The sequence below is a fragment of the Armigeres subalbatus genome, chromosome 3 (genome assembly GCF_024139115.2).
Source record: "Armigeres subalbatus isolate Guangzhou_Male chromosome 3, GZ_Asu_2, whole genome shotgun sequence".
NCBI lineage: Eukaryota > Metazoa > Arthropoda > Insecta > Diptera > Culicidae > Armigeres > Armigeres subalbatus.
In genome coordinates this window covers 183807373-183822118 of record NC_085141.1, presented here as the reverse complement: position 1 = coordinate 183822118, position 14746 = coordinate 183807373, and the positions used below count along the sequence as shown (strand labels likewise).

The 14746-nt window shown below is 39.3% G+C and overlaps 1 protein-coding gene across 4 annotated transcripts in view; it reads left to right on the top strand.

Annotated features, from left to right (window-relative positions):
* LOC134225949 (protein eva-1) overlaps positions 1 to 14654 on the top strand; it is a 586714-nt gene extending 572060 nt beyond the window's left edge. For all 4 annotated transcript variants that reach the window (XM_062706410.1, XM_062706406.1, XM_062706407.1 and 1 more), the window contains 3 exons: positions 11730 to 11977; positions 12868 to 13054; positions 13414 to 14654. In XM_062706410.1, the coding sequence (XP_062562394.1) occupies positions 11730 to 11977; positions 12868 to 13054; positions 13414 to 13610 (632 nt within the window). In that variant the 3' untranslated portion in view covers positions 13611 to 14654. The remainder of the gene's footprint in view (positions 1 to 11729; positions 11978 to 12867; positions 13055 to 13413) is intronic.
* Positions 14655 to 14746: the final 92 nt, after the last annotated feature.

Sequence of the window (14746 nt, the reverse complement as noted above, 5' to 3'; positions counted from 1 at the left end):
ATTACCAGGAAAACTACTATTCTACGAAATATAGTAAGAGGGTGATAATGTATCTTTCAATAGGACGTGTTTGCAGAGGAGATAATGACTTCTTCAAATGAATGCGTTTGCCCGGTATAAGGCGAACAGAGCAGATGATGCCTTCTTTAAATGTACGCGTCTGCCCGGTATAAGGCACACAGAGGATATAATGCCTTCTTTATGCGCTTGCCCGGTATAAGGCGATCAGAGGAGATAATGCCTTCTTTAAATTAATCCTTTTTCCCTGTACAAGATATACAGAGGAGATAATGACTTTTTAAATGAACACGTTTGCCAGGTACAAGGCACACAGAGGAGATAATGCCTTCTTTATGCGTTTGCGTTGTATGAGGCGAACGGAAGAGAGGATGCCTTCTACAAATCAACGCTTCTTTCCGAAGACAAACAGAGCTCTCTCTCTCACCTACACACAATATATTACTCACTCACTCCCTCTACCTCACTACCTCTTCATCACCAGCTATTACTCACTCACCTACTCTTACTCATTCACCCGCTCTTACTCACTCACTTACTCTCAATCACTTTCACTGACTCACTTACTCTTCATCAGTATTGCAAAAGATCGTGATCGTCATAAGACAGAGAGCAAAGCGCTTATTTCTATATCTGGCGACCAAATGAAAAAATCGTGGGTTTTTTTTATCATTTTTTCCTGAAAAACAGTCATGAAAGGATGTTGCGCTTTGTTTTAAATTCATCTCATCTTCATTGGCATTACATCCGCCACTGGGACAGAGCCGCCTCGCAGCTTAGTGTTCATTAAGCACTTCCACAGTTATTAACTGCGAGGTTTCTAAGCCAAGTTACCATTTTTGCATTCGTATATCATGAGGCTAGCACGATGATACTTTTATGCCCAGGGAAGTCGAGACAATTTCCAATCCGAAAATTGCCTAGACCGGCACCGGGAATCGAACCCAGCCACCCTCAGCATGGTCTTGCTTTGTAGCCGCGCGTCTTACCGCACGGCTAAGGAGGGCCCCCTGTTTTAAATTAAAATTTCTAAATTATTTTGAGAGATATATGCAAAGAACAATAACTGGACGATAAATTAATCATATTCCTTGAATCCAACGAGTTGAAAGCGGTAATAAATACAGTAATAAAGCATGTTCTGTAACGGACTAAAACTTGGTGACATTTTCGCAGCATGCCTTGCATTCTTCGCGTTTCTACAGAGAACTAGCTTTATGTACCCGGCCTTGCTCGGAATTGCCAGTTTGGTTTGCAGTTTTCTTTTACAATCGGAAAATGATAAAACCAATTGGTCAACAGGGTAATTGTGTTTACTTATTTGATTAAACCAAATTTTGATTAAAAGAAGGCTTTTGGAAACATTGACTGGTTTTGAAGAAGGGATCGTGGGTTTAAAAGGTCTTTTTCCGGGCAAACGTCTATTTCTAAAGAAGAAAAAGCATCCATCGGTGCCATATTTCGGGCAACGCATATTTTTAAAGAAGGGATCACACCTACCATTGTCTTATTCCGGGCAAATGCCTACTTTTAAAGAAGCAATCACATCTAGCATTCAGAAGGAAACATATTAATCATTTCTTTTTTTTTTTACTATATTAATGTGTCATATTAATCATTGCTTTTCACTGGGCATCAGCTTCACTGATGAACAACAATTATCTATGTTTTATACCCAGCAAATGCTTGCTTTCTATGCAAGATTTTTTCTGATGCTGTTCATAATTATCCCAAATGTCCTTCATGTCGAATGACCTTAGGCCAAATAGTGTTATGTTAATGGCCTGCTTCATTCAGGGATATGTCATTTTCAGGGAAATGTCATATTCTGGGATATGTATATCGGGAAGTATCATTTTCGGGAAATATCATTTTCGTTAGTAATTTTTGGGGAAATGTTATTACCTGGAAAATGTTATTGTCGAGGATTTGCTATTTTTAAGGAATTCGGGCAATTTGTTTTCGGAGCATTGTACAATGTCAAAGAACCTCGGATGTACTAAATAAGAGGTATTTTAAATTAAGTCGTTTTATCAACAATACCCAATCCCCCCCCTCCTATTCCAAAAGTCCTTTCCAGCCGCTCTATAATAGTTTCCTTTGGGTAGAGATTACGTGTTTACGTGTTTGGTTTGAATTGACCTATGCGATAAAAAGGTATACTAAACTGTTCGTTTAACTGTTCTCTCATTTAGCTTCGGCACTCCTACCCAGTCTGATATAGTCTTCCTTAGACAAATAATATGGGCTCCAAATTTGGTGGACATCGATAAATGGGTTCAGAAGTCATGCTGAATTGATAGATAACTAAACAATACACCTCTCCCACACCCTCCCCCTTTTAAAATGACTTATTTATTTATTTTTTATTTATTTATTTATTTATTTATTTCGTCAACCGACGTAGACTAGTACAAATACATATACATGTTTTTTTTTCGTAATGCTATAGTAGATTATGAATACAATAAAGTTGTTTGTAATTATGAATTTAAATTGTTGTATTTCTTATGTTTGTTTTTTGAAAATATTGTTTAATGTTATGCCGAGACATTGTTAAGTCAATAGCTTCGCAGTGTTGATTATAAACAGCCATCATTCGGTTAACCTTCCTAGTGCATTGGGGTCCATTTCGACCCTAGCACACCCTAAACACCGCTGTAACTTTGTAACGCAACGAGATAAAAATCTGAAAAATTCTGACTTTTCCTAACTTTCGGAAATTAAGGTTCCCTGAGAAAATCAGCTTCCAGCGACATCTAGGAGAGGCGCCACAAAAAAAGTGACAATTTGTGCATTGGGGTCCATTTGGACCCAAGATTTCATCTCGATCACAAAAACTCAAATTTCAACCGATTTTCAATCTTTAGGCACCAAATGAAAGCTGTAGGTTCCAATAACAAGCCCACGGGGTGATTCATCCAAATTGACCACTCTAGTCCCCGGGGAACCTGTGCTAAAGAGGTACTGTTTGAGCTTCTCAATTTGGCACCAAATTTTCGAGTTTCGTGTTATGAAACATAAAATTGCTTGCAAATATGTGCTCCGATGATCCCAACTGTATTTGCTATATTGTATATGCCATTTCTGGGCAAATTTATCCCTCGAGCGGTCATCGGAAAGCCCTCTGGAAGATCCGGAACATCCGTAAAATTGGCCAATTCTAAAATTTCATCCCAGAGCTTCGCGATTTTTTGGTAACCATTCATTCTGGTAAATTGTGGGTGCAATCAATAGTTAAAGCCTTCTGTGACCTACAAATGTCCCAGAAACGGTCCTCCGGAAGATCCGGAACACCGGTAAAAGTGGCCAATTCTAAAAGTTCATCCTAGAGTTTCGCGATTTTTTTAAAACCATTTATTCTGGCAAATTGTGGGTGCAATCAATAGTTGAAGCCTTCTGTGACCTACAATTGACCCAGAAACGGTCCACCGGTAGATCCGGAACATCCGTAAAATGGCCAATGCTAAAAGTTCATCCTAGAGTTTCGCGATTTTTTTAACAATGCATTCTGGAAAGTTGTGGGTGCTATCAATAGGTCAAGTCTTCTGTGACCCCCAAATATCCCAGAAACGGTCCTGCGGAAGATCCGGAACACCGGTAAAAGTGGCCAATTCTAAAAGTTCATCCTAGAGCTCCGTGATTTTTTCGTAACCATTCATTCTTGCAAATCGTGGGTGAAATCAATAGTTAAAGCCTTCTGTGACCTACAAAGTCCCAGAAACGGTCCTCCGGAAGATCTGGATCATCCGTAAAATGGCCAATTCTAAAAGTTCATTCTAGAGTTTCGCGATTTTTTCGTAACCATTCATTCTGGCAAATTGTGGGTACAATTAATAGGTAAAGTCTTTTGTGACCCCCAAATATCCCAGAAACGGTCCTGCGGAAGATCCGGAATACCGGTAAAAGTGGCCAATTCCAAAAGTTCATTCTAGAGTTTCGCGATTTTTTTAAAACCATTCATTCTGGCAAATTGTGGGTTCAATCAATAGTAACTATCTTCTGTGACCTCCAAATGCCCCAAAAATGGTTCTTCGGAAGATGCGGAACATCCGTAAAATGGCCAAATCCAAATGTTTATCCCAGAGCTTCGTGTTTTTTTGTAAGCATCCATTCTGGCAAATTGTGGGGCAATCAATAGTGAAAGCCTTCAGTGACCCCTAAATGCCCTAGAAACGGTCCTTCGGTAGATCTGGAACATCCGTAAAAATGGCTAATACCAAAAATTTGTTCCAGAGCTTTATATTTGTTTCATAATAATATATTCTTGCAAATTGTGGATGCAATCAATATTGAAAATCTTCTGTGACCTCCAAAATGCCACAAAATCGGTCCTCCAGAAGATACGGATCATCCGTGAAAGTGGCCATTCCACAAGTTCACCCCAGAGCATAGCAATTTTTTCGTATCCATCCATTCTGATGAATTTTGGGTGCAATCAATAGTGAAAGTTTTCTGTGGTCTACAAATGTCGAAGAAACAATCCTTCGGAAGATCTGAAACATCCATAAAAGTGGACAATTCCAAAACTTCAGCACGGTCATTTTTTTTTGTAACCTTTCATTCTGGCAAATTAATAGGGAAAGTTTTCTGTGACCTCCAAGTGCTTAAGAAACGGTCCTCCGGAAGATCCAGTTCATTCGTAAAAGTGAATACAGTCAAACCCATGAGTCGATATTGAAGGGACCATCGACTTATGGGAATATCGAGATGTGGAATAGGAAATCCTTGGAAAGCTGTTTGAAGGGACTATCACAGTAGCCCAGAAAATATTTTTCATAATGGCATTCTTTGCTTCCATGAGTCGATATCGAGTCATAGAACATCGACTCATCGAGGTTTGACTGTAATTCCAAAACAATATCTCAGAACATCGCGATTTTTTGGATTTTTTTCATCGCGAATTTCTGGATGAACTTCCGGAAGAAGTTCGGTGGAGCTCCCGGAGCAGCTCCCCGAGGAATTACTTGATGAACTTCTAGAGAGATTTGCGGAAGAACTCTCAGAATTCTCAGAAGAACTTCTAGAGGAATGCCTCTAGGAACTTTCCGAGGGATTACTTGATGAGCTTCCGAAGGAATTACCGAAGGAACTTCTGAACGAACCTCCGGAGGAAGTTCTTGAATAGCTTCCAGAGAAGCTTCTGCAGAAACTTCGGAGGAATTCAAGGAGGAACGCCGCCACGCCGCCGTCGCTGGCAAATGATGATCTGTTACGCTAAAAGTTAGCCTCTTTTACGGATATTCCGAATTTTACGAAGGAATTTTTATTATTGATAAGAAAATTATTTTGAGATATCAGTGGAATGTCATTACTTGTCATCGTACGAGTTTGTACAATTCCACTTGATTCCACCGATTGATTTGATTCCTTTATGTGATTTGACAGATACGTATTTCGACCTTAACAGTAAGGCCGTCTTCAGTGTCTCGTACTAGTTTCGACTTTTATTATTGTCATTGCATATCACGGACGATTTTAGCTATTGATTGCGTACATAATTCACCCATATGAATGAAACCAAAAATTAGCAAAGCGGTGGTTGGAAATTTTGGAATTGACCATTTTCACTGGTATTCCTGATTTCCGATGTATCACAACCAAAAATAAATAAACATACGCGATTTCCACACAGACTCTCTAAGAATTATCGAAATTTAATTTTAACATACCTTCTCGGCTACTTCGACATAGAACATTATTTTAACCAATCACTGCCGAACAAATTACGCCAAATTTGGGCCTCTCAACCGAATGATGGCTGTTTACTACCAACACTGCGAAACTATTGACTTAACAATGTCTCGGCATAACATTAGACAATATTTTCAAAGAACAAACATTACAAATTCAGCAATATAAATTCAAAATCAAAATTATACATCACTTTACTAAAACAAACTATTATTTAATCATACTACAGCATTACAAAAACAAACATGTATATGTATATGTACTAGTCTACGTTGGTTGACGAAATAGAATAAATAAATTAATGGGGGATCAAGTGTCCCCATATTGAGGCAATAACTTCAAATCCAAATATCCTGAAACTTTGATGAAATGTTGACATTTTCATCAGTACATTGTTATGAAAAGTTCTTCAAATTTTGCGTGGCTAATAAAAAAAATCTTTGGGAAAGTCAAAACACACAAACCGGCCTGCAGAATGAATAAGGTTTGTCAATCCAAAAAACAAATCACCACATAAAGGTCATTTGTCTATAGAGGATCTATACTTAAAAATACGCTAGAAGAAAACTACTTTAGTTCTCGCTAAAACAGGGGTGATCAAGTCTCCCCGGAGATCAAGTCTCCCCACCTTCCCCTATTGATTTCACAATCACTTCTCCGCCATGGATGTTTTCGAAATAAAATGTGGAGCTGTGGAATAAACTTCTGGAATTCATAATTTTAGCGGATGTCCCAAATTTCCCGGAGAACCGGAGCCGTTAACAATGTTAATGTTAATGTCTAAAAAATCTAATGTGATTAACTTTTGGTAGGTCACAGAGGACTTTTAACTCCACATATAATTCACCGTTACTACGTGAATGCTAACAAAAATGCTCAGGTCTGGGATCAAATTTTAGGATAAACCTATTTTACGGATGTTTCGGGTTTCTTGAGGACCGTATTGTGGTCATTTCGGGCCACAATAGACTTTCACTATTGATTGCATTATCCATTCGATGATATAAAAAGTTTCGAAATTTGCTTTGAGATGAACTTTTGAATTGGCCACTTTTACGAATGTTTCGGATTTCCCGCAGGGCCGTTTGTGGTCATCTCAGAGACTGAAACAATTTATTGCGTACACAATTTGCCCGTATGGATGGTTACGAATAAAATAGCAATGCTTTGGAATGATTTTGTGGTATCGGCCCCTTTCGGGAGCATTTGCGGGTCGCAAAAGACTTGCACAATTGATTGGACAGGAAATTCGGTTATGAATGAATTGGAAAAAGCTCTGAGATGTATTTTTGAAATTGACCACTTTTACGTATGGTCCGGATCTTTCGGATGACCGTTTCGGGAGCTTTTTGGATCACTGAAAACTTTCACTACTGATTGCATCCATTATTCGTCAGGATGGATGATTACGAAATAATGCGAATCTCGGGGATTACCTTTTGGAATTGATCATTTTTACGGATGTTCCGAAAAAATCGCAAAGCTCTGGGATTAACTTTTAGAATTGGCCACTTTTACGGATGTTTCGGATCTTCCGGAGGACCGTTTCTGGGACATTTTGGGATCACAGAAGACTTTAACTGTTTGTTGCATCCACAATTTGCCAGAATGAATTGTTGTAAAAAAATCGCGAAGCTCTGGGATGAACTTTTGGAATTGGCCATTTTACGGATGTTCCGCATCTTCCGGAGGACCATTTCTGGGACATTTGTAGGTCACAGAAGGCTTTACCTATTGATTGCACCCACAATTTTCCAGAATGAATGGTTTTAAAAAAATCTCGAAACTCTAGGGTGAACTTTTGGAATTGGCCATTTTACGGATGTTCCGCATCTTCCGGAGGACCATTTCTGGGACATTTGTAGGTCACAGAAGGCTTCAACTATTGATTGCACCCACAATTTGCCAGAATGAATGGTTACCAAAAAATCACGAAGCTCTGGGATGAACTTTTAGAATTGGCCAATTTTACGGATGTTCCGGATCTTCCGGAGGACCGTTTCTGGAACATTTGTGGGTCACAGAAGGCTTTAACTATTGATTGCACCCACAATTTTCTGGAATGAATGGTTACGAAAAAATCACAAAGTTCTAGGATAAACTTTTGGAATTGGCCGTTTAGCGGATGTTCCGGATCTTCTGGACGACTATTTCTGAGACATTTGTAGGTCACAGAAGGCTTCAACTATTGATAGCACCCACAATTTACCAGAATGAATGGTTTTAAAAAAAATCTCGAAACTCTAGGGTGAACTTTTGGAATTGGCCATTTTACGGATGTTCCGGATCTTCCGGAGGAACATTTCTGGGACATTTGTAGGTCACAGAAGGCTTCAACTATTGATTGCACCCACAATTTGCCAGAATGAATGGTTACCAAAAAATCGCGAAGCTCTGGGTTAAATTTTTAGAATTGGCCAATTTTACGGATGTTCCGGATCTTCCAGAGGGCTTTCCGATAACCGCTCGAGGGACAAAATTGCCCAGAAACGGCATATACAATATAGCAAATACAGTTAGAATCATCAGAGCACATATTTGCTAGAAATTTTAAGTTTCATAACACGCAACTCGAAAATTTGCTGCCAAATTGAGAAGCTCAAACAGTACCTCTTTAGCACAGGTTCCCCGGGGACTAGAGTGGCCAATTTGGATGAATCACCCCGTAGGCTTGTTATTGGAACCTACAGCTTTCGTTTGGTGCCTAAAGATCGAAAATCGGTTGAAATTTGAGTTTTTGTGATCGAGATGAAATCTTGGGTCCAAATGGACCCCAATGCACAATGTGTAACTTTTTTCTAATGCATTAGGAAGGTTAAGAGGTCCAAATTTGGAATAATTTGTTCGGCGGTGGTTAGTGAAAAATAATGTCCTATGTCGAAGTAGCCGAGAAGGTATGTAAAAATTTGATTTCGACAAAATTTCAGTTGAGTCAACACGTTGAGATACTATATCGTTAACAAATGAAACCGTTGCAAACTCTCGACGCTGTTTCAATGTTTGTATGTTTATAAGCATGCAACGTGATTCATAAGATGGAAGAGGAAATGACGTCCAACCTAATTTACACTGCACCATGTATAAAACATCTGTATTTTATTCTGGAATACGATAATGTCGTCTTCATTTTTTATTTCCATAAATAACTTTATGTCATCGGCATAAATTAAAAGCTTTATATTTTTGAGAATGAGGGAAATGTCATTTACATACAATATAAATAAAAGAGGGCCAAGATGGGAGCCTTGTGGAACTCCTGAAGTGACTTGAATGGGATTGGATTTCTTTCTATTAAATTTAATTATTTGTTGCCGGTCTGTGAGGTAAGATTCAAGCCATCTAAGGAGTCTTGGCTCAATTCCAATTTTTTGCAATTTGAAGAGTAACAATGGAATGTCAATGCGATCAAACGCCTTGCTAAAGTCAGTGTACAGCGCTTCCACGTAGTTACCATTATCCATCGCATGAAGAGTATAATCAATGAATTCTATTAAATTTGTAGCGGTTGAGCGACCTTTAAAAAATCCGTGCTGTTTATTTGTAATTCTGTTTTGAGGTTGTAAAAATAATTTTTCATTAATAATAGATTCAAAAAGTTTGGGAATGCAAGAGATAATGGCTATTCCACGGTAATTACGAATGTCTGATTTTTTGCCTGATTTGAAGATGGGCACAAGGTAAGAGCTTTTCCATACCCTGGGAAAACTTCCGGATTCCAGTGACAATCTGAAGAGCCAAAATAAAGGTGCCGTCAGCTCTTTAGCCAGATTCTTCAAAAATACCGGTGGAATACCGTCAGGGCCAGAGCCTTTAGATGCATCTATGTTTTTTAAAGCGTTTAGAATATCGTTTACCATGATCTGATTAACACCAATATCCCTAGCAAATTCTGGGACAGGCGCAAAAAAACCACATCCACTAAAATCGCTTTCTTAGGACATACAATATTTGAAATTTGGTTCAAATCGGTCATGACTTACTGACTTACTTAAGATCTCCATCCTGAGCGTTGCTCTGGGTCTGCCTTTGCTGCGATGTCCCGCTGGGTTCCAGTCTAATGCTTGTTTACAGATTTCGGTCATGAGGCTCAGGATTTAGGCTCAGGAGTTGATCGATTGCTAAACAATAGGCCTCCCCCATACCCTCCCTCTTTTGTAAAGAGCATCCCTAACCTCCTATCGTCGTCTCCTTATGATAAAGAATTTGTGTTCCGAATTTGTTTGAAATCGGCAAAGGGGTTCAGAATTTACACTAAGTTGATCGATAACTAAGCAATTACTCACTCACTCACTCTTACTCACTCACTCACTCCTACTCACTCACTCTCTCTTACTCACTCAATCAGACTAACTTATTCAATCGTAGATTCTAAGAACTTAATCACGCTTCATCCGGAAACCGGTGCTTTTACTATAGCGACCAAGAAGCAACTTCAACCTTGTTGCCTTTGTAGCCTTGCTGGCGTGAACCGCAGTTACCCGCATTGGATGCAGTTGACCTCCTCAATCGTCAAAACTGAACCACATGCAAGTTGGCGACCATTACCGCTCGCGGAACATTGAAATCTTAGTTCTATACTGCGTTGAAACAGTTCCAGGTGAACTATTGTTGATTCATATGAATTCTGAATGAACTTTTATTGAGTAACATTTTTTTTCACCGAAATGAAGTACAAACTTGAAATAAGGACCTTTTCGAGGTACTGGCTCATTCGGGGTAGTGTCCCATTCGGGGACACCCAAAGAAGAATGAAAAAATCCTTTACTTATCATGTATGTATACACACTCTCGATAGGTAGCATACCGTGAGAAACGTTTTTCGGAAGCAGTTACGATAATGACCTGATTCTAGAGGCTGTATACACCATGATAAACTAATTTCAAAATCTCCGATTGCGCCCCCATACAGAACGGTCTGATGATGCATTTCAACTAGTTTTACACAGCTGTGCAAACAAAACAGGGTGCCCTACATCAAATGAGCGAAAATAAAGCGTTATCAAACCTCCTCGGTGGGGGCTGCCTATCCGAATCAGATTTTTTTATTGTGCGATACACTTGTTTTCATGGCTTGTTATATTTCGAGGAGATTTTTGCCTGTCTTTCATCGTTGATAAACCTCATGATTTGATGCTTCAATGTTCATGATTGGAATGGATTTGTTTCCGTGTGTGTATGTGTGTGTATGTTTGTGCACGAGAAATCTCACTCATCTCTTAGGCCCTTTTCTAGCATGAGCATGAGCATGATTGACCGCCCACGGTTGCTACTCCGTTATTGCCAGGTCAGTTGTAATTACACAGAGAACCAACAGATGCAGCTTGCGACTAACATCATCTTCAATGTGCAACAACTGGTGACTTAAAAATAAGCAATACCAGCGCCGGCCGTGTTCGAAAGCTTTTTTTATCAAAAGCTGCTCCAATGCATTTAAAAGAATGCAAATAAATGTGAATTGATGGAAATAACTGAATCTATCTCCCTGGAGTGCCGTTTTGACCTCTCTTATGTGCTTTTCTTGTTACATTTTATAATACACAATACATCACCGCTAAGTGGATTATTCTGGTTTTTTTTTAATTAAGATTAAATCCAACACCGAGCCTTTCAACTCTTTTTAACGCATGAGAAAGGCATCATCACCACTAAGTGATTTAATTGGGTTTTTACCGGTATTTCGGTATCCAAAAGTCGGCCGGTAATACCGGTTTTCCGGTTTCACTATTACCACCTCAGTATCACTGCTGAGCTGAAAAACACACACAGCCTACAATGCTTATTTTGTAAAAGGTTCACATCTAATTGGACACGAATTCATATCGCGAAAATATAGATTGAAAGTTACTTCATGACTATAATCCATTCGTGTAGTAATCCATTAACGGTAATTTAATGGACTTCGTACTCTTACGAACTAATCATAGCATCAAGCTGCTGGTTAAGCATTTACCCATACGATTTCCGTTGCACCACACCTCAAATGGATTAACGGTTCGTTTCTTTTATTTTCCTTACAGACCACCATGAAAAATTCTACGTCTACCTGATTGTGGCGGTAGTGGTTGCGATTGTCCTTTGCCTCTCGATAGTGATTGGACGTGTGGTGCTGCGGAAGCGGCGCACTGGAAAGGAAACCGATAAATTCCAGACATCAAACACAGGTGAAACGACACTCCCAAATGGCTTCACCGACGATATATCGGAAATAGATGCGGATATCGATTTACAAACTCCGCTGCCGGTGCCGAGCGTTTCCCGGAGTGATGTAAGTACAGGAGCTACATCAGCCGCCACTTTCTGATTGAACACGCGAGACCGCACCATGTTGTTCAACATAGCACTGACTTTGGCATAAACTTATAGTCGTTCCATGCATTTCGCTTAATTGCAAAAAAAATAATTTCTGATGCAAAGAAACTATTTACCCAACAGGAGATGGAGATTTATGAACAGTATTCCTGCTTATTTGATTTGATACTTCTTCTTCTTTTTTCATGGCTCTACATTCCAACTGAAACTTGACCTGCTTTTCAACTCAGTATTCTATTATTTGAAAGCTTTTCTATGCCCGCTATTGCATGAGTATGTATCTTGTGTGGCAAGTACAATGGATACACTATGTCCAAGGAGTCGAGAATGTTTCCAACACGAAAACATCCTAGACCGGACCGAGAATCGAACTCGCCATCTCCGGATTGGCTAGCGATAGGAGAAGCTTTTGTTTACTAAAGCAGTTTCACCCTTTTGAAATGTTGGTTCCAAATTGTGAGATTCAAATACAATGGTTGTATTATAATCTTACGACATTGTATATGCCAAAATGTTATACAGTTGCTATAAGGTTTTTATGCAGAACTGTATTAAAATCTGCTATCCGTTGGTATCAAATCAATTTACCGAATTTTTCTTAAGTATCTTTTCTATCGCACTATAATATATCACAATTCTTCATAATGTAAAATTCAAATTCTTATGGAGAATCTAAACTTCAGATCTTTTATAATGAAAAATATGCAACGCTTGCTTAGAGAATTGTATTCCAATAACTAAGCATGGAATGACTTGCCACAGTCTACCGCTTCCGCTAGCAATTTCGCCGTGATCTCGGTATACGATTTGCAGGATCGCCCACTTTGAAAACATTTCTTTCCGCAGAGCTACGGTGCATATACGCCCTCGCCAGGACCGTATGGCAATCTGGGACCTTCGAATATATCACACACCTCGACCACGATGCTGGTGCCGCCGTGTTCGATGAGCACGATGATGAATACTACCCCACCTGCTGGGTACCTGAGTGGACCAATTAACATCATACCATCGCAGCTGGGCCAAAGTATAGGTAAGTTTGGAATTTTGAGAAGATTGTGTTTGAGTAGCATACTATTTAATTTGAAACCAATGGGAATAGGAAATCAACAGATACTCTGGGCACGTTATTTCGTTTCGGGGCACCCCTCTAAAACGAGTTTTGTTTTGGTAACATATATACCATACTTTACGAGAATACTTTACATGATCGCAAATTCATTACAGTATTATCCATATGGATATTCTTCAGATTTTTTATGTTCTCTATTCTGAGTTATTTCATTTTATTTTTCAATTATATTCATCTTCACCATACCATCATCAAAAAGTTAATAAGTTTCTTTGATGCGCAACAACTTCAAAAATTGCTTCCATGGTTTTTGTTTCCAGGTGGTATTCGCACACCGATTGCAGCAATGAGCACACTGCCGCGGCCCCACCAGCAGCCACCACCAGTGTTTCTGGGTGGGCCCGGTTCCATACTGGGCCACTCTCAAACACTCAGGCGACCGTCCAGTGATCTCGATGGAAACACCCCACGCAGCCTCAGCAGAGGAGCCGCAAACAATCAGTTCTACTACGGATGACATTCGGTTTCCGGCCAGCCCTCTGCCCAGTTCAAGGGATCGCCCCAGTCCGCCCCACTGCAGCCCCAGTCCATACTGAAGCATAAAGAACCGACCATCAGCGAAGCGGAAGATACCATGGTAATGTGTCCACCTAATCGAACGTACTGTTTCTAGAACTGTAGCATAATTCTGTTGCGAAAACAGACCGCTTTGCTGAACTCTCAAAGTGACAAGGATCTGGTTTATTTATAACTGGGATCTGATCCGGGCAGCCAATATGGAAATGGGTGCCACAAAATAGTTGAAATCTCTGACAAATAAATCATCCAAACGATGCGACAGGGACTTGATTGCAGTTATATGGAGTATTCCTTAAAGTGAAAGAGTATAAGAAGGCAGCAGCAGATACACATAAACCGTTGAAAGTGAAACTAACCTGTTGTGCAATTCCAAGAGTGTTGTTTGAGTAACGATTTGGGTAACAAAGTGCAATAAACTGTCCAAAGGAATTTAAATTCACTCGTCTCAGTCAGTTGAAATATATTCATGTGATGCGCACATGTGCACTAATATTGGGAACGTGCGTTTTATTGACGTTTTTCTACTATCATAGTTTAAAGTTGGTAATCAGGGTATCGTTCGTGAAAAATATTCCCCTTTGTTCGTGTGAGACCAACCAGATGAAGTAATTGTAGTTTAACGAAAAGAAAGCAATTCTTACTCGAATTGATTGTATTATACATTCACAGCAAAAAAAAGAGCAGATCCTAGTTGTGTAAGAAAAGATCGGCTAAAGAAATGTACAGCAAAAAAAAAAGCAACACGAGGACATTTTGCACAAACAATTAATCCAATCGAAAAACGTAAACGTAGGAACTTAGATATCTAGGGCGACTAGCAATAATGATTGCGATCGATTTTGAAAGATGACGTATTCTAGGAAATGTGTACATATGAAGCGATTTATTTATTTTCTGTTTATTCGTAAAAGAATGTCATTTATATCGTTAAAGTGGTATGAATATTGTGAATATTTTAATAAAAATGATTTATTAGAAAAAAGCTTGGTTTAATTTTTTGATGACGTTATTGCATGCCTGTTTAACACAATGCTGAACAAACGAACGATAAATCTAAACATCGACGTGGCTATG